This window comes from Physcomitrium patens, chromosome 3 (genome assembly GCF_059467195.1).
Source record: "Physcomitrium patens ecotype Gransden chromosome 3, ASM5946719v1, whole genome shotgun sequence".
NCBI lineage: Eukaryota > Viridiplantae > Streptophyta > Bryopsida > Funariales > Funariaceae > Physcomitrium > Physcomitrium patens.
Genome location: NC_143412.1, coordinates 13,672,842 through 13,694,078, shown reverse-complemented (window position 1 = coordinate 13,694,078; position 21,237 = coordinate 13,672,842). Strand labels below are relative to the sequence as shown.

The window sequence follows — 21,237 nt, the reverse complement described above, 5'->3', positions numbered from 1 at the left end:
AAAATAACCAAGTTTAATGTACAGTACATTTCTCAGTTAATAGCACACAACTTACAATACCAACTCAATGAAAAGCCTAAAAGATCCACAATAGGTACCATGCGTGTTATATATATTATAATGTCACAGTTTTCATTGGATACATAGTCATAAAGAAGAGGAGGAGGACAAGAGTGAATGGCAACTTTGACAAGGTTTATATAGTCATACAGTTGAAATTTTGGTATAATGTTTTACAGCTAATGAAAGAAAGATTGTGTTTATGCAATGAATTGATGCAGAGATTCAAAAATTGCTCAGTTGACTGCCTTGTTATACGCATTTTTATTGTGCAATTGGGGACTTGTCATGGGTGGCATAACTGATCAAATTTAGTAAAGGTTAAATGGAGGCCCACATTGTGTGATGGCCATGAGACCATTCTGAGAAAAAGAGTGATCCCCAAATGCTGTATGCACTTTCTGTTTTTTGTTTTTTATTTTTTTATTACGTATTGAGATGGATCATGTGAATGATTGTGACCATTCTGTGAAAGCCCTTTAATTGAGGTCTTTGAGTGTAGGCAAATAGTATACTGCAACAGGATATTGAAACAGAATATGCAACAGGATGTTGCAGGAAATTTAGCTGAATTTTTAGGACTAAAGTTTTATGGATTCTTTTCCTAATTGAAAGATTAATTGAATCCAAAAAAAAATACCCTCGTCATCAATAATTACAATTTTTTTTTAAAAAAAGTTAAAGTGAACTTAAACGTCACAGTTTGATCATGTATGACTGATTGGAATCTGTTGGATTTATTATTTTAAAATTATATCAAAGTGAAAAAGCGTGCAAGGAACAGTCGATGGGCTTTTCAAAACAAAAAAAAAAAAAAAAAAAAAAAAAAAAAAAGGCCATTCAAGAACAGTAAAAACAAACCACTTTGTCTTATTCTCCTCAAAATAGGATGTTCTCAAAGCTACTCAATATTTTACATCAATAGGAATAAAAATACTAAAAATACCGTCAATTGTTTTCTTCATCCTATTTATTCGCAGAAACCCACAACATACATATAAAATAAAATAAAAAGTTTTATAAAACCCAAGAAAATTACCATTAATAGTCACGAGTATGTATATATAGTAGGGAATGTTAAATAGACTTAGGTATTTACTAAATCGACATACTGATAATGAATGTGGTTGGATTTCATTGAATTTGGATCTAGTAATGGAGAAATGAATCTAGAAGTCATTTTTTTATTTCATGACGACTGACTTATATGCTATCCTATTCAAACAGCAAAAGTAGCTGGGTCTTTAAGGGCAGCACCCAAAACTGCTCAAATTTGTTTGAAGATGTGGCAAATGATGTATTTAGATGGAAATGAATGGCCCATCTGGCATTCCACAAATGCTTGGTAAGGCAACAAAAGAGCGAATTACGATGATGGGGGACCAGCATCATTCTTTTTCTGTTGCCTCCCATTCATTGGAACCTTCCACTGATCTATACATTCCTTTGTTTCTATTTTGCAGTATTTGTGTGGTGATTGTAGGTTTGGCTCACTGTTGTTGGTCCCCTGCTGCACCAAAGCTCTTGCATAGACTACATCATTATCCATTGCATGAGCTTTTTCATGGAAAAAAAAAAGAAGCTTTAGAATGATATAAGTAGTTCTTTTTGGAGACCCATGTCAAAGTGTCACTCATAATGTGGATTTGTATTATGCAAAGGATACAAGCATATGGGCTTGCAACAACAACCAAGGGAATAGGGGCTTAGCAAAAGAGACAGCAAGAGCATTGCTTATATATATATATATATATATATGTTTTAATGTTTGTATGCGTGTCAATGTGGTGTGAATTAGGTCACACAAAACCATGCAAACCATGCAAACCATGCAATCAATCAATCAGTCTATCATGTTACCCACACAAACTGACAAAAGTTGGCAAAGAGTGGGAAATAATGGTTGAGAAAGAGCCCACCTGTGGCCCCCATTTCTATTTCCCACCTCTTCAAGTGTAGTGAACAAAAAGACTCTCCCTCATCAACAAACAAACAAACAAACAAACAAACAATAACATCAAATAAACACAAAACACAAATAAAATCCATATTTCACATTGCCAACATAACCAATATAGTCCTTTGAATGAATGAGAAAATGAATGAATGAACTCATTGCCACCATGAAATAATTGCTCACCAGCACATACAATAAAAGAGAGAGAGAGAGAGAGAGAGAGAGAACAACATGGAGAAAGTAAGCTATGAAATCATCATACAATCACTAGCCAAAAAATGCCTTTTTTGTTGTCATCAATGAGTGTGGAATTGTATACATGGCTATTAGATTGACTACATTTTAAGGTTGGTTTCACACTTCGTTCAATTCAGTGTTGAAATCTCTACAAATGGAGATCCATTAAATATTTGATGAAAAGATAAGAAACAAACATGTGCCTCTTTGTTATCAATCTCTTTTGATATCCAACCATCTTCTGCTTTGAGCACAGCATTGTCTTCTCTTTGTTTGTGTTTTTGTTTTTTATTAGCTGAGTTAGATATTTGCTAAAACTGTAGAATAAGAGGGGAAAAAAAGAAAAAAAGAAAAAGACAAAAACTAAAATGTGATCAAAGACAATATGTAATGGAACAATACCTCTTAATAAAATTAATTAATTGAGACTGTGTTCTTTTCAAAACTTTCATGGATTTGTATGCAACATTGTAAGTTGTAAATTGGAAATTTCTTGATGATAAGTGAACCTAAACATCTGAATATACTTACACATAAATCTAAGTTTTTTAAGATTAAGGAACTAACTCTTGGTAAATCTTGTACATGATTTCAAGAGATTGATCATTATTAACACACACACACACACACACACATATATATATATATATATATATACAAGTTTTATTGTGAAATATGCATATTTATGCAAGAATTTCTAAGCCTAATAATTAAAATTATTCATTTCAAGATATTGAGTGTAATTTTTTAAAAACAATTCTCAACACAATCTTGATAATTAATTTTATCAAGATTACAATATTCCACTTCTAAAATTTTATGAAATGATATATTTTTTAATTTTAATATTTGTGAGAAGCAATAAAATCACGCAGGGGATTTTATGATTCTATATCTTCAAGAGAGATAATTTTCATCTTCTTAAAACAATTAATGACTAATAAACATTAAAAAAGTTATGTATTATCTTTATAATCATTAATACATAGGACAAAATCCAATATTGGAAGGTTAAAGAATGTCAATTTTAGGAGAAATCTGGATAACAGTCACAAATGTTCACAATTTTAATAATTTTGTGTCTAAAGTACAGGCATTGATTTCGTATCAAACCAAAAAATTAATCATATTTAATGTTATTCAACATATTTATATATTTTATTCTTCAAAAACTACTGTGTATAAAATTTCAGGCTGAACTTAAAGTTAAATTCATGTTTGAGATTCTATTATATATTACTACATATAATTTATACGAACAATTCTATGATACATAATGTACTTCCATTTATTAATAATACCACCATTTACTATCCAATTTTATTACTTTATGCCATAATGTATTTACAGTGTGGAAGGTTCCAAAACGGATTCATTTTTGTTATTAATATTATCCATATCTAATAATTAGAAAAAGAAACATTATCATTTGAACATGGTAACTCTATTAGCTCAAAAATATGGATAAAGCATCAACAAAAGAAGATTAATGTTAGCCACATCTTCTCGAATTATTTCATGGTTAAACTAATAGATGATAAATAAAAACAATAAAAACATACTTGTGTAAGCTTTTGAAATGTGTGCACGCTTTTTCTCTTTCTGTTGTACGAACAATTCTATGATACAAGTAAATACATTTTATTTTTTATTTTTTAATAGAAATTCTGAGGATCATTTTTGTCTCTTCATAAAAATATAACTCTTTAAATATGTTTTAAAAAAATTATGTTTGTACTACAATTTGGTTTCTTCAAAAATGTTTTATTTTATAAATATTTTGTACTTACATGCTTAGAAAACATGGTGAGAGGCATCATTTTTATTTCCTTTTATTGGTTGAACCTTAGAAGTTTCACTTGGTTAATTCTATGCTCAAAAATATTATTATAAATGTCCTATAAAGAAAAGATGAGGTGGAATTTGTTTCTATATATATATATATATATATATATATACATATCTACCATGGATAGTATTATTTTCCAAAAACTTTGTTGGACACATTTTAATAGGTTTTGTAATAAGAAAAACTACAAAAGCCATGTCACATTTGCTAAAATTGAATATTATGGAATTTTAGAAATCAAAGTATTTAAAATTTTTATGATTTTTAGAATCAGCAAATAAATTGGCACTCTTGGACTTGTAGAAAAAGAACATCGATGTTTATTTCAATGTTTATTTCAATGATTTCTTCTCACTTTATACCATATTCAAAGGCCAAAGCTTATAATAGAGAGTTTTTTTTTAATTAAATAGAAAATCTTAAGAAGACTTTTGGATCATAGGCTTTTAAAGTGAGATTCTAGGTATAAATTTACTAAACTTAGAACTTCAAAATAATTATTATATTTTCTAATTATATCATAGAATTGATAGTATATATAAAATTTATAATTAAATACTAAATATTAAAATTCTATTCTCTAAGGCATCAAACACTTGATTTTTTTAAAGCATCTATCTAATTTGAATTTGTTTTTCAAAAATTTATTCATTTAAATTTATATCTATTTTAATATTTATTTTATAATAATTATATTTAGAATTTTATTTTTTATATTACTTCTAAGATATATGTATGTTCTATTTACTATATTTTTTGAAGTTTTAAAAATTTTCAAAAGTTATATTATCTTTAATGTAATTATTCTTTTTGTATTCATATTTATAAAACCCTCATCTTGAAATTTTCTAAATTAAACACATGTATAGGTATTGGAAATTAAATTGTCTTATTTAATTTTATTTCTATTCATAATTTTTTTTTAAATATTTTTTTTGCTTTTACTTTTTGATAATTAGAGCTACATATAGATTCTACATATTATTTATATCCATATATATATATATATATATATATATAGATTGATAGATAGGGCATTACTAATGCAACCAAAACTTTCCACATACTTAATATATTTTTTTAGTTTTTAATTCTAATTCAAATCAAAATATATTTTTTTATTTCTAGTATTTTTACTTTTCTTTTAATTTATATAGAAATCAATTAATATTAATAAAAAAATCAATTAATGAATTAATAAATTTAAATAAAATATGGCATATTGTGATGGTAATAAAAATAATTGTGGTGGAATTAGCAATATTATTAGCAATTTTGTGTGGTAAAGTTCTTAAAATATTTTTAAAAAAATTTGAAAAAATTAAAAAATTAAGAATTTACAAGTAATAAAATTAGGGTGTTAATGCCATCACAACTTATGCTACTGCCACTACAACTTAACATCTACTATATGTCATCATAATTTTTACTAATACCACCACAAATTTCCCTAAACTTGTATTGTATACCACAATGTGTTTTTTAAAATACTAAAATATACATTTATAAAGAATGTACATTTTATCCTTTGTGGTATGTAATAACAATGTTCCACAAAAGAGCAATGTGGTGTGTAATGTAAGATTATAGGAGCTTGTGGTGGCAATAGCAACATCCTAAAATTAACTATTAGTCTCAGTTTTAAATTTATCTATTGGTACTTTCATAATAAAAAAAATTAAAAATAAATGTAGTGTTTTTAATTTATTTAATTAAAGACAAATTTGATACATGATGCTTATTTATTAATAAACATAAACTCTTAAGTTGAGAATTAGGCACTATTAAATTAGAAGGTTGTATAAACTCTAACTGCATTAGGTCAAAATCAAGTATTGTCTTCAATATTTTTAGGACTTGCAAACATCTACAATTTCAACAAATAATTGAAATATCATGTAAATAATGATATTAATGAATAATTTTTTTCAGATGTTTTATTTAATATTTTTTAATATGTACATACATGTATGTATATATCTATATATCATTTTAAAAATATTTCAAATTTATATTTGCAACACGAAAGACACTTAATTGCTACAAAAGATTTATTTGATAATCTGTCAGAAACACCTAAAATGGATTTTACAAAAACAAAAATATTCTTGCATATCAACGTAATGCCTCCAAAGCACAATTTTGACTTCAATGTAATTTTAAAATATTGCATAATTTTCTCCATTGCTAATTAATGCATAGAATCAATAATAATAATATAAGCTGGCTTATAATGTTCACAAATAATTCACGATCCATGCCAATGTCTGCTAATGAAAGCATCAGAGGTTTTATTTTAGCCTCATTTGGTACACCGTCTATTTCTCCTAAAATTTAATTTGTTCTTTTGTTTTTTTGTTTTTTTCAATTACCATTTTTATGAAGAAAAAAGAAACTGCATGTATCCTTTTTGTAAAACTCTATCCATGATTTTTTTTCTCTCTTTTCTATTTTATTATGTTAGTAGAGTAAAAATTTCCCTTTTAGTATCATGTTTCTTTAAAAAGAAATCACCAAGCTATTTGGATTCATGAAATTGTTCATTACTACCAATTAGTTTGCAAGATCTTTGATCTCATTGATATGTAACAATATATTTTTGTCTCAGTATATTTTGCAAGAGAAGAAATTTAATCCAATAAAAATGATACTGAATATTAGTTTTTTATGCAAAAAGTGCAAAGGTTTTTCTATGTTTTTTCAACCCTCCAAAATTGATATGATTAATAAGATAAGTATAACGTTTCTTTTCCATTTTTAGAATTTTAGAATTTTCTTACTTCTTCTTGACTGTAGAATCTACAATACAAAGATGGTCTTTGTTTCATTTTGTTTTTTACTTTATTTTATCTTTTTTCCTCTATGGTATAATGTCCTGTAGATTGTATGATATCATGTCAATAAAAGAGAAAGTACAAGCAAATTTTCTCATAACATGATGCAACAACCTTCTTGTTTTTCAAACAAAAGCATCTGTTAATTCATAATGTATTGAAACAATTAAAATGAAAAAAATATATAAAAAATATATAAAATCAACATAATATTATACAAAAAAATAAATGCATAAGTTTGATAATTTATATATATTCATATACACACAACTTATATTGCATCCAAAATTATCTTAATTACCCAATTTCAAGCACCAAAATAGTTCAAAGAGTCACTCAGCTACCACCAATAAAGTTGTTTTATCCTACCAATTCCCAAAGAGAAACCAAACTTGCACAAGATTAGAAGTATTTGTTGAGGTAAAAACTATGTTATTATTCTAATCATCAACACAATATCACCCATTGAAGAGTTTACTCATATGAAATTTGGCTTGCCTTATGCCACTTGCATTGTACATTTCAAGAATTAACAGTACAAACTTTTAAAATCTGTAACAATTCATGCCTAGCCCCATAATCTTACACATTACATATTCTTAGTTATAAAGCTTGGTGCCTTTTCTCATCTACATTTTTCCATCATATTTTTCACTTATTCATTTGTTTATTTTTGGTTCGTTTGGTTTGTATAAAACAATACCATGTTTTCTAATACAATTCCAAAAGGATTTGCTATGTAGGTCATGTCACTGGGTTTGCGCATTCATTTGTGCATTGAATGTTACCAACTTGGCCTTAATGTATAGGCAACCCTAACAAAGGCAATTCACATAGTAAAACCATCTAATGGACTTTTCAGAATCGGTGATGAAAATTAAGCTAAAAGAAGAAAAGAAAAGAAAAGAATAAAAATGCATAAATGAAAAAGTATATTTAGTGTAAAGAGGAAGAAGCCCCCGTTGAAAGGGGATAATAGAAGCTTTCTTGCAATGCATCTGATACGCAATTGACTTTGTCGCATGGGGTTATGTTAATGGCTGTGCTTCAAAGGGGGGGGGGGTTTGAAAGGATCATTGGGCTTTGGGGGGTTTTGGTACAGGGGAGTCCTTTTGATTTAAATGACTGGTCCATTGCAGTGCAGTGCTGTGGACAAGTCTTTGGCCCTAACCCATATCCATGTGGGTGATGTTTGACCTAATACACACACACACACACACATATATATATATATATATATATATATATTCCCCAACCCCCCACCTTCCCCTAAACCTGTTCATTCAATCAAGGGAACCACAGCTTTTGTTTTTTCTCATTACTTTTCCAGAACCATGTTTTTGGAGTGACACCATTTTGACATGATTGAGTCCTTCAATGGACTGCCTACAAGAGACCAAATGTACAAAAAGCAAGAAGAAGAAGAAGAAGAGGAAGCAGCAGCAGCAATGGGAAGAGCTTGAATGGATGAATATGATGTCTGTGCATGAACTGATGGGGGATGTGGCCACATAGAAACAACAGAAGTGGAGGGAGGGAGAGAGAGTGTGGATTAAGTAACAACCCCCTTTATCTTATTTTTTCCTTAAATATATATATATATATATATATATGTATATAAATATATAATTTCATTAGTTTATTTTGCAATTTTTCCTTTCCCCTGCAGCTGAAGCTGAGACAATGGGGTCCAGACAGAGACTGACTAATGACCTTCTTTTCTATTCTCATGGGCTCTTCATAGACAGAGAGAGTGTGTGTGTGTGTGTGTGAGAGAGAGAGAGAGAGAGAGAGAGAGAGCAATGGGGATGATTCCTCTCTCTGTAAGCCTGCTGTTGGCAGTCTCTTTGTCGCAGTAGATTTTGCCTCGTTTGTGTGCAGCTTTTTGTCACCACCTCTGTCTCTCACCCCAACCATGACCTTGTCAACCCTCTCTCCCTCCCTCGCTCTCGCTCTCTCTCTCTCTCTCTCTCTCTCTCTGTGACAATGCTTTGTCACTCTCACTCTCGCTCTCTCATGTTTCTGTGTGTTTGGAAGATGCTGAGGTAGAGGAGGGACCCTGACCATCGCCATCCACAAGTGCAGCATTTCTGTGTTAAAGATGTAAAAACAGAATCCTGCCTCATCTGAACCCAAAATATAGAACTAATAAAGGTCTCACATACACACACACTTACACCTCCCAATCTCCATCATTCATTTACCATGTGCACATCCCAGTCTCCAGTCATTACTTCATTTGTTCCTCCCTCAGGATGAATGTCAAAAAGGGAAGTGAGGAGGTACAGAATTTCTTTGTTCTCTCCAGTCTTTCCATTCTTTCATTTTTTCCTTGAGATAGCCATTCAGTTTTTCTTTTTTCTTTTTTGTGAGAGTGTGTGTGTGAGTGTGAGTGTGTGTGTGTGGCAAGACAAGAGGGCCTGCCAGAGATGATGATTTGGAAGTGTCCCACATTCCCAGGAATTCTGTGGGCCTGCATTTTGTGCTGGCCCCCAAAGGAATGATGGAGACAAGCCTAGCAACAAAACAAATGGCAACCAGCACTCTTAATAAGAAAATCCACACACACCACATCAACAGCAACAACAACTCCACAACAATAACCATATTAATAATTTTAAATATGCTTCTGCTAATCACACAACACTGACTTGTAGCAGCAGCAGCAGCAGCTAGTATAGGCTTAGCTATAGCTTTAGCTCAGCTGGTGGGATACATCCCCAGCTTTTCGTGAAGTTGAAGCCACCAGGGCTTGGTTTTTGGGTAAAGACACACCCCACAGCTCTCTCATTCCCCTCATTCTCTTGTGACATGATGCAACAGCCCCAGCCCCAGCCCCCCTCCCTGCCCCCCTCTCTCTGTGTCAGCCTGGACGGTGTTCGTGCAATGGGGCCTTGAGTGACTCCGGCTCCCCCGTCCCCCTCCCCCTCCATTATCATCACAGAAAAATACATGTTGCGCATGCTCCCATAATATGATCCAATTCATAACCAAGAACTTGAAAAACCAAAACAAAAAACAAATATGATTAAAAATGATCTGATAAATTTTTTCATTTGGCAACTTCCATGGGAATCATGGGGCTGAGTACATACTCAGCAGAAGTACTGTTTTTTCTGATGTAATAATGATATCCATAATGATAATAGCAGTATTATTAATAATAATAATAATAAGAAGAAGAATGTGTTTTAGTGGCACATGAATGGGGAAGAGAGTTTTCAAAATAGGGGGCACACAGACAGTTGGGGATTTGTGATGATTTACTAACTCATTAACACAAGGCTTCTCATATTACAATGTAAAAGACTTTTTCCACATTTGGGTACTGTCCATTAGCTATCCCAGTTAGTATTGACTGCTCAAATAGACTGTTTTTGCCCACTCACATGTAGAAAAACACACACACTGAAGTGGTGATTTAAAAAAAAATAGAAACGAAAATGGATGTACAAATGGATGTGTGGAAATGGATATGTACTACATCAAATGAATACCAACTTAGAAATCATGCAACTAACACTAAATATGCAGATTCTGGACAGAGGGGAGTGTGTAGTTATGTGACGGCTGGATTGATGCTTGTGTGCAGTACTGGGTTGGATGCCCATCATGCCCTAATGTTCTACCAACAAACACCCTCTCCAACTACTGCACAGTTAAGGTAACAGAGCCATCAATGCTGTGAATACAGGAATCTGCTGTAATGCAAATCCTTCCTTCCTTATTTATTCTTTGCTAAATTTTACCTGCACTTGGCTGGGTGAGAACAAAGGGCAAGGCAGGGAAGGTTCAATTCCCAGATGCTGGTCTCTCAGCTCAAAGACACACACCTCAAGACAAAAAGAAGAAATTGTTAACATAGAAGGGGGGATGTGGAAGGGTCCACTCAGTAAATGAAATCTGCAGGAATATTGCCACCTAGCTGCCAGACCTGGATCAGCCTTAATATTTGCTTCTATTGGAAGCAACCTCCTCGATCTCTTTCTGGAGTTTTATTGTGAAGCTGCTGTGTGAATTTGATTTGTGCACACCATTCTCAGAAAACACAATCATGCAATACTGTTAATTGTGCATGCAGCTTTTAACTCCTACATGCATATACATACATACATACATACATACATACATATCATATATATAATGCTCGACGGAATGTATTTTCTGTGTCTATTATATGATCACGAATCATGATGTTACTGTAGTCAGGGCTAGCAATTTCAGAATGTGTGAAGGGGGGGGGGGTTAGAATTGTGAGTTTTTTTCCAAACTTGATGATGATGAGCTCTGAGCTCCCACCAGACTGTGAAATCATGGTCCCATTTTGTGGCAGAGCTGCAGCTCTAGCCTCACACTGTGTTTGCAATGGCAGGCTAGATTTTGTCAAGGCAACTTGTGGGAAGTTCTGCACTATTGGATTACAAGGGACTGCCACGAATTTGCCAATATCTTGACCAGGATCATGATGAGGCAACTCAGCTGTGGTTATGGGTTATGACTCACCCTAAAAGATTTTTATTGAATTGATTTGTTTATTGAGGCTTTATTTAGTGACAACACTGCGGATTCACTGACACACAGTTCCGCAAGATTTGCCGACCAGCTAGGAGAGCTTTTTTGTTTTGTTTTGTTTTGTTTTTTTTTTGTTTGTTTACCTCATTGATTATGCTCACTGAAGTGTCCCTAGTGATTTTGGATTCAACCCAGAAGTTGATACCAGGAAGGACTGGAGCTCCACCGTTGTTATTCTATTCCTTCAACAGCGTTTCAGCAGCAAAAATATTAAAAAAAAGAAGGGCTGAGCATCATGTCAAGAGCAAATGCTTGCAGAGAAAGCAGACACACTCTCACGCACACACACCATGGAGCCAGGGAGCCGAGACAAGTGAGAGGCTCTCAGATGGTGGTGTTGCGGAGGGGAAATTAATGCTGTTGCTAGGTGACTGATCCCCGCATACCATCACGGCATGTGAGCTACAAATGAGTGGGGGGAGCATCTTGAGGAGTGCGAAGTGGGCTTTGCATTGAATGGAGCCGACTAATCTCCAGCTTTGCATCTCTGTGAGCTTTCCTCACTGGCAGCAGCTTTTCTGTGTTGCAGGGGTTGTTCAGGTTATTGCTGGGAACACACACGGCATGCATTCTTGCACAGGATTAATTTGACGTGGGTGAGCTCTCCAGAGAGAAGAAGAACCAGGAGAAGTGGAGGTGAAGAGAGTCTGGTTTTGGAGCAGAGACTGGTGTTTTCTGACAAGGAGACTGTCTTCAGACCCCTTTGTTCTTGTTCAATTCATGACAATAATCATCACTTATAAGTGCTTGTGCACGCTCCTCATCAGAAAATAATCATGCTCCTTAGTTGAATACCTTCAAGTGCCTCTTCCCAATGCAGTTGCAAATTACGAGTATTCTCATAACTCCTTCCATTGGGGACAGCTAGATCTCCTTTTCTCCATTCCTTGATCATTATTTCATCGCCGCGTCCTCTCACTCTGTCCCTGCCACCGTGACCCATGCACTAGTGAGGTGAATGTGTGTGTGTGTGTGTGTGTTTATTTTGATGCTTGCTAAATATTCATTCCCTGACATTGTAGGGTTAACTTCTGGAATAACCTAAAACTTTACCCTCCGATTGAATCATAGTCGGAACGGTTCTTCACTTAAATGCATTATTGAATGCAGCGATTGTGGGCTGCAATGTTGTACTCAAATCTTCATGTAGCCATTCTTGAGTCCACTGCGATCAAATATGAATCTCGAGTTCTTCGTCAAGTATAATTTGCATGAAGTCTATTAAGATGAGTCTAGAAATTTTCAATTTCGCATCTTAGCTAGGCTGCCATGCCCTCTCGACATCATGAGGATCCTCACAATGACGGCCAACAAGGAGATAGCTGATATTTGAGGTAGTGCGCAAGTAGTTTTGCTGTTTTATTTTTATTTTAAAGGAAAAGGCATTATTCAATTGCAAACGAAACTCCCGGCATGCTAAGGAATTGAAATCACTTGCAAGCAAACTATGACTATATTTAATTGAGCTTAGATCCAAAGCTCTCACGAAAATCAGAAAGAATGCTTACGCACATAATCACACAGTAGAAGCACTAATTGAGTTCCCCTATACAACAGTGCTCAACTGCTCATTTGATTGTGGTTGTAAAACATTGCAGCGTTGAATATACCCCGACGGCAAGTTAAAACCATGGAAATGAGAATTTGGCTACAACTATCATCACGTTGTATTCTTTCTGTCTTTCATCTTGTTTTAGGTGTTTCGAACAACAGAAGGTTTCTCGCGAAACTTAAGCTTCATTCGTGATATTATTAGCAAAAAGCTGGCATGAAATTTCTTATTCAGTTGGTGGCGGCCCTAGCGGTGACGGCTTGAACCTTGCAGCCAGTTTTGTTTTGTTTTATTCACTTTGCTTAAGGTGCTGCTTCGGATAATGTTGCTCTGATACGAATGTGCTTGCAAACAAATCTCGTGAAGAATCGGGATCATTGACAGTGGCGGCAAGAGGAGAGGGTAGTGTGAGCGAGGTGATGATGGTTGCAAAGCAATATCGATCTTCTGCAAAGCACACCCGTGGCACGTATGGGCAGAGAGAGAGTTATGACCACCTCCGGGGGTGTAGACACAAGCACCCAGGTGGATGCTGCACAGATCTGTCAGGAGATGTAGGTAGAGAGCAATTCCGCCAAGAGACCGATGCAACAAATGGGCAGGCAGCACTCCAGGGTGAGGTCTTGTCCATCATTACCCCCTACTTTGGTAGCCTGATCCTCGCACGAGTGCTGCTCGTATCGGGTACCGTCACAATTCAACTACTTCACATCTTGATTTCATATCTTGTGGAATGCTGCAGGCCGCTGACAACGCGGCTTGATTTGGCGTAGGAAGGGAGACAGACCGCGTTGACATCAGAGAGAGGGTTCCGAATGGTACTAGGGACGATGGAGGAACGTGGTGGTGATAATCGTCAAACACACGGAAGATTGTGGGCTCTGGGCTGCTTGATTCACCGCATTGAATGCCTTTTGGGTTTCATGCGCACGTCGGTTGCGTTTGAAACAGGGCAAGCACATCGGGGAACCCAGCTGATATTCATGACTGTGGGTGACGCAGGGTTGCGAGCCCCCGAGCAATTGAATAAGTAGCGTATGCCTTCGATCGTCTTCAGTAAATTGGAAGGATACGGCTGTCGCCGTGTGTGGCTAATGGAGATGCACAAAGCATCGCTTCGTTCTCCGAGATACTCGCTGCAAGCATCTGGAATGATGTAGTGAATCTCATTCATGTCGCCACGTGAGATTGTACACAGATGGAGCCATCTTGCAAGGCACCAAGTGTTCGATGCGAATCTATGCCCGCTAAGGTTATCAGCGAGAGATGGAGGAATTAATTATCTGTATAATGATGAAAAGCAATTTGAGCTGATCAAATCGGTGAAGCGCCGCATGACGACATGGATATCTCACTGATGATTTCACTCTTCATGTCCTCACGGCTCACCTCGAGCTGTGTACACCAAATCCCAAAGCAGACTGAGGAATAGCCATAATGTTCCCCGAATCTCCAACCCTAATCTATTCCCTGACCCGAAACTCCCAGCCCCAAAACCGATTGGAACCTTCGCAACGACGGTGCTGCATCGCTATTAGCTTGCGAGGTCCTGGTCCTGATCACTTCGAGATTTCTTGCTCGTTGGAAGGTCCCCTCGGAAACCGTCGGTTTTGCAGTGATGATGCTGCACGAGAATGGCTGACCTCCTGGAGGGTTTTTTTAGACAACTGAATGTGTAGACGACGGTTACTAGAACGTGGTCTCTACCATGGAATTGTGTCGTAGCGTGAGAATATGGATAGAATTGTACGAGAATCAAGCATCCAATTGAACTAATTAACTTGAATGGACGTCGTTGATAGCAAGCTTGAACTCTGTGCGGAAGGGTGTTGTTGTCACTTATCCTCAAACTGGTCGTCGCTAGAACTACCCTGTTCATGCTCTCAATCTTGTCTGGCACAGCTCATCGACGGGTTTTCTAAATCTTTCAGGTGTGGCAATCGGTCGAGGGAAGATGGTGCTCACCAAGCTATTGTTGCCAATTTTGCTCCTGTTAATTCAAACTGCGCCATCGGAAGCTGGACAGGACGGGTGGGATAAAATTATCACTGGCCTTGCTGAATTTGATGGCCCTGCATTCCGAGACGAAGTTGCTGAGCCCCTAGTGCAGATGAGTGCCAATGCTTATAGGTGCCCTGAAGTCATTGACGTTCCGAGGTGGATTCTGTCCTCGAAAGTAGCACTGGTGGCGCCTGCCGGAGGTGGAATGCATGCTGTCGTTTACGAGGTTAGCAAAATCCACACAGATTATTTAGGGTTTCGTCATCTCTTACCTCTTGAGTCGGTGTACACCGTGCTGTTGTGGACGCTACATTTTGAAATGTGTGGAGCTCTGATGTAGTATTGTAGTATCTCAATGTACTTGCCTAGGAATTGATGGCTCTTTGACTCCCGCGCCCTGGGGCACTGGCGTTCAGGGTACTCTCTAAGTCAACTTCTCTTGATTTTGGTCGCGCAGGAAGAAAGTGGCGGTGCACAAGGTCGCATTGTGGTGGCATTTCGAGGCATCCAAATAGGGGCGACTACAGATTGTGATGCTGACATGTGTGCAGATGAGCTCCTATGGACTCTGCCGGGTGGAGACAATTGCTCACTCCCCCTCGGCACCTGTGATAAGTTTGATGAAGCTACCCTAGACTATTTCTCGCAGGCGGTTGAGTACACACGGAAGGTGATCTTTTAAGTATAGAAGAATGTCTGAAAGCTTCACGTCATGTGTTGAACGTTCCGCAGCGTCAGTTCCTGGCATCCATTGCGTGTCATGTTGACGCCAGTTAGGAATTTCTTGATCATCTTGCTCATGAATATCTTGATCATCTTGCTCATGAATATCTTGATCATTTTGCTCATGAATATCTTGATCATCTTGCTCATGAATATCTTGATCATTTTGCTCATGAATATCTTGATCATAGCTCTGTGGTTTTATTGAATACCTCGTTCATCGTTTGTGGTTTTGGTTCAGGTGATTGCTGCGTATCCCTCTGCATCGCTTTTGTTAACAGGTATGCACTCTTTTTTCGTCATTGAAATGCGTTGGCAATCTTAGCGTAATGCTGTCTATGTGTTGAAAAATGTGACTACGTTAATAATTGATGTGTGAATTTATATGATTAGGAACAGGAATGTGATAGCTCCTTGGAAGTTTGAAATAAGTGTCTTGAGCTTTGAATGATGCGGGTACGCGTTGCTGATGATTTGAAGTAGCTTTTGGCAGGACATAGCCTGGGAGCAGGTTTGGCAGTTTTAGTTTCTGCAGCCTTGTCCACTCACCCAGCAATTCCTGTAATTGGTTTCAGGTCTGCTCCTCTATTATCCTGCATTCATTACTCCTCATACTTCTACAATTTTTGTTCCACCGCAGTTTAAATGCCTTATTGCACCCCTTTGGTGCAGACGTAGTGAGTTCCATTTGCTCTCGTGTGCCTTAATGTTTGCAGCTCAGCAGGAACTAGAAATGCACTGAAAGTTCGAAATTTGACACTCGACGCTGATCATCAGAAGAGAATCATCATCATCGCAGATCAGTAAGTGTAGCTTTACCATCACCAGGGAAAGCCTGTGCCACATTCACTTGAAACAGTCCTTCTAATTGGTATATTTCTGTGCCTGAGAGTATCAGGCTTTTCTTTTACATTGGTGTTTTCAATCTTTTGTACTTTCCTCTCTTTGGATCTCGTTTGTCTTCGACGCCTTCTGTTTTAGTCATGGTACCGTAAGCTTTTGGTGCAATTCAACTTTTGAACCAACATGACACTAATTATTGTAGTTTGGGTTGCTTGATGCAGGTGGGATGAAATAATGAGAACCTCATGGGACCAGCAGCTTGGTTTGCTGTGCTTTTACCAGACAGCATTAGATTCTAATTGCAAAAAGTGTTTCGAGTCACCTTCTTGTATATTTGGCACGGTATCATCGCGTCGGAGACTGGTTGAAATTGAAAGCGTCACTGATGCAGATGATTGCATGCTATGCTTCCTCAAGACACACTATTTAGCCAATGTTATGAATACAATACAGAAAGGGACGCGTCCTGTTTGTGAATATGTGGCTTAGAATAGGGTACCAAGGAAGTACATCTGAATCATGAATAAACCAGCAGCAATTTCGTTGCTATTCTCTTGTTTGTAATCTTTGATATATGAAGGGCACCATCCATGAAGTACTCCACAATGTATGCACTCTGTGCATAAAGCACTGCACATGCTAAATTTTTAATTCTGATTTGCATTGCCAAATGCAGCCGAAAGGATTGGTCTAGACGCTTCTCATCCCTTTATTTCCTTTGAGGTTTTCAGGTGGCTCGTTGCAATCTTATCTGCACTATCTGAGCTCAACCTACCTTTCATTCAATCCCTGTTGCTGCTTGCACTCATGAAGACTTTTGTGCATCCTTTGGGTTGCTGCTATAATTTCACCAACTCGTCGTAAATCTATTTCCTTCGCTGCGCACCATATTGTGAATAGAGGGACATTTTTCTTCTGCTTCATGCTACTTCGAGGCCATTTTGAGGTTAAAACTGGGCAGCTCTGGGGGATAATTGAACGCCTGCGACCAGAACAAGATTTTGTTGCAGCCACAAAAAAATTCCAGTACAAAACTGTAATAGATGAAGGACGGTCATCACTATTCAGATTCGTTGCGAGCCGTGACGCCTGGCTCTGGTCCCACGTGCGATTTGTGAAATCCTTTCAGAAATAAGAAACATGGATGCTAAGAGATCGTCACAAAAACAGTTGATAATTAGTAATAGTTGATTATAATCATCAAAGAATTACAAAAACATCCATAATAATTGCTATCACATCTCTGGTGTCTGTCCTAATTTATTATTTATTTGCTTGATGCCCTTTGAATCTCATCGCACATCGCTCATACTCAGGAGCTTGGTACACGGAGAGTTCTAAATGAGGTTTGATGAAAAAGCTAGACAGGGCGAGCACGATGAAGCTCCGAAGAGGACCGCCGCTCAGGGGGGGTAAGCTTCGAGAGTAATTGCAAGGCATACATCAGTGTTCAGAGTAGGATTTTTGCTCAATCGTAAGAGAGAGGGAGAGTAACACCCGATCCACCCTGACTGCCTTCAGCGTTTACCGCGGCAAAAGGGACACTTCGGTAGAGCAGAGAAATTTTAGGGTTAGTGAGTGCGGTAGGGTCTGACCCCTCTTCTATCGGGTAGCGAGAGGGCGAAGTAAGTGGGCTCTTCTGACCCAACAACAGCCGAGTAACTTGGGCAAGTGGTAACCAATTAAAATGACAAAATACACAAAAGTGCTAAAGGCAAGCTTGGACCATGCCCTAGAGGTTCCTACTACTTCACAAGTGGAATAATAAAATAGGTGGAGATTAGAAATTTGTGATGCATTAATGCAAGTGTCTTTATTATCAATGCCTTCAACCCGGTTACAAAAACAACAATCCATGTACATGTGGATTATAACAATCTACCTATTAAGTGTAAATTTTGTTTGTCCATCAAGCACTTGGTTTGAAACCACCCCTTAGTGTATAGCCATTGTCAAAAGATAAGATGTGAAGGTCAAGCATGGAAGGAGTCAGGTGCCAAATCATATTCAAAGACATAAGTGGGACTAAACCCATAAATAATTGATGATCAAATGATATCTAAGGCCTCAACAATACTTGCTCTCTTGCCTAACATGGTAAAAGGTACAATGGCCACATATACTTACATTGAGCTCTATACTTAGTTTGAGTATGTTGGCAAAAGATAGAGAGGTAACTTTATTATGGCAAAACCAAACTAAGGGAGATAAGGTGGTTATAACAAATCTGCAATAATAGAGTTTGCAGTAGGCCACTTGACTCAACAAAGAATAATTGAGGGGACAAAAATCCTCATCTAATATATCAAAGTTTTTGAATATTAATGAATTAAATGGGGCATGTAATGAATGGATGAATTGAATAGCAAAGAAAGCTTAGATCACAAAGAGGAGCACTGAGAAATAAGTTGAAAAAGAAGAATCTAAGTAGACCTAGTATTACTAGGAGGATCAAGAGACAAATAAGTAAGGATAGAGATTAGAATTAGAACCTAGAAGAAGGAATTCGCAACATCAAATAAAAAAGTGAACAATAAATAGTATTTGAAGCTTATTGCATATTTAATCCTATTATTTCAAGATTGATTATATGGCCAAGGATTGATGGTTTTTATGACACAATCCATAGAATAAATATACTTATTTAGCTGATCAATAATACAAAGAAATCAAAAAATGTCTTCCTTAAAATAGTCCAAAGCTCTACTCCTTGTGCCACTAAGCAGTGAAGACAAACACCTTCTAGAAGTTACAAAAGTTTTACCTTGAAAATAATTTTTTCCATCAACTAAATCATAATACTAGCCATTTTCACATAAAATATATAAGGTATGAATAACTTGGCTAAAGTCAAAATTATTTGAAATTATCCACAACAACATCAACATAAGGTTGATATTTTTTGCATTCAAGAACATAAGCTTAGTAGATTGAATTTGGAGACACTAAAAAAGTGGTTCTAGCTAAGGGCGGCCTTTTTTGGGAACAAAGCCATGGTTGTATATAATCATTTGATAGACAAGGATGAAGCAAGGAGCGAGGGAGGAGAGAGGGTTTTTTTTTTTTTTTTTTTTTTTTTTTTTTAGTTATAGATTGTTCCCTACCTCTTACATTTTTTTGATTCTTTAGATTTTTCATAGTCGGAGATGGCTCTTTGGATTTGTCTCTAAAGCTTATTAAGTTGTGAAATTATAATTTTGAATTTATATGCCTTACATATAATATAAGAATGAATAGAATTATAAAAAGAATTAATTGAAGTTTTGCAAAACGACTCCAAGTAGGTACTTATAGGTGATTAGAACAATATTGAAAAAAAGAGTGATAAATCCAACATACAAGGATTTTTACTCTCAAGGGAAGAATGATAAATATTTAATATTCTCACATCTTTGCTATAAGTCTTAAACAAACTTTTAATAGTCTATTTTTTGCATTTCAATTGAGATAATAAGAATCAAGAGGCAAATAAAGCTATGGTGAGCCTTGATCACACATATGTGTTTACCAAATTAGATGTTAATACTACCACTGTGGACTACTTGATTCTTATTGATAGCATCTATTTGAACTACCTTGTGGATTGAAGGCAAATCTATTTGCAACAAGTACTAAAAAAAGTCTTGGTATGTCTCAAGTGCCTAATACTTAGCCTTAAAAGAAGTCCAAAGAAAAATCAAAAAAATTTGGCATTCTCACTTATCTTTTTTTTTTTTATTATTTTTAGAAAAATCAAAAAAAAAATATAAAATTATAAGGTATACTATATCTATAAGATGGTAAAATGACAAAGATAAGAAGATCATTTCCAAAGTGAGTTGGGCAATGCAATCGGAGGACTACAACAAAATTTGGAGGACGACTTTAATTAGGGCTAGTTAGCTAGTTGTATTGACAGGCTACACTAATTCAAAAGTTAGAAGGCAGAAGGATAAAAATTTCAAGCTAAGTTAAAATAGAAGAAGGTATGTAAGAACTGCCATACATATTTTTTTTTTTTTTTTGCATATATAGAAAACAGTTTGCGACCACATATATTGTAGAATTAACATATGAACATAACCAATTGCAAGTTAGTACAAAAATGATAACTCATATATATCAAACCTTCTATAGCAAAGTGTATAAGTGATGAGAGATTACTTGAGTTATGAAAAGTTCTATATGAAGAATAACAAAATTGTGTAGATGGCTGGTTGGAAGAAAGAACAAAAGAAAGCTGAAAGAAACCAACTACACTTAAAGAGCTAAGAACAACACTGAATGCTATGCAAGGAGGTAAATCACCAAGATTAGATGGATTAATATTAGAATTTTTAAAGCTTTTTAAAATCTAATAAAGTTTCATGGACATACATAGATATTCTAATAAATAATTATGTGATTAGGTAGGAATAGGTAAAAGTAAATAAAAATAGGTTCATTTCATAAAATCTTTTAGAATAGCTTCGTAGAAGCTTCATAGTTGCTGCTTGACTTTACATGTATTTGTAGTTGATTGATAAGTTAGAAAATTTGTCAACAAGTTAATCATATGTTGGTAGCTTGTAAAATAAACTAATTATGTGGCACACATATAAAAAACTTGCTTTGCAAGTTAAGATATGTG

The 21,237-nt window shown here is 35.7% G+C and overlaps 1 protein-coding gene and 2 long non-coding RNA genes across 4 annotated transcripts; all 3 read left to right on the top strand.

Annotated features, from left to right (window-relative positions):
- Positions 1-5,263: 5,263 nt before the first annotated feature.
- On the top strand, positions 5,264-6,256 carry LOC141045243 (uncharacterized). The gene is made up of 2 exons (XR_012217238.2): positions 5,264-6,001; positions 6,174-6,256. It is a non-coding gene; the product is annotated as an uncharacterized LOC141045243 (long non-coding RNA).
- A 6,635-nt stretch (positions 6,257-12,891) lies between these two features.
- LOC149989517 (uncharacterized) lies at positions 12,892-14,147 on the top strand. Of its 2 annotated transcripts, none has more exons than XR_016502131.1 (2): positions 12,892-13,676; positions 13,835-14,147. It is a non-coding gene; the product is annotated as an uncharacterized LOC149989517 (long non-coding RNA). The 2 variants fall into 2 exon arrangements; XR_016502132.1 differs by having other exon boundaries at positions 13,804-14,083.
- Positions 14,148-14,344: 197 nt separating this feature from the next.
- On the top strand, positions 14,345-17,192 carry LOC112279512 (uncharacterized). Its single transcript, XM_024514026.3, has 7 exons — positions 14,345-14,607; positions 14,993-15,288; positions 15,520-15,732; positions 16,027-16,066; positions 16,279-16,360; positions 16,502-16,588; positions 16,850-17,192. Exons 1-7 carry the CDS (start codon positions 14,499-14,501, stop codon positions 17,115-17,117), a joined length of 1,095 nt encoding a protein of 364 aa, XP_024369794.1. The 5' UTR covers positions 14,345-14,498; the 3' UTR covers positions 17,118-17,192.
- Positions 17,193-21,237: the final 4,045 nt, after the last annotated feature.

Coding starts and splice junctions, on each gene's coding strand:
- LOC112279512 (XM_024514026.3), top strand. CDS start 14,499: ATGTTCCCCGAATCTCCAACCCTAATCTATTCCCTGACCCGAAACTCC. Junction 15,289..15,519: donor TGCATGCTGTCGTTTACGAG/GTTAGCAAAATC, acceptor TTGGTCGCGCAG/GAAGAAAGTGGCGGTGCACA. Junction 16,361..16,501: donor ATTCCTGTAATTGGTTTCAG/GTCTGCTCCTCT, acceptor TAATGTTTGCAG/CTCAGCAGGAACTAGAAATG.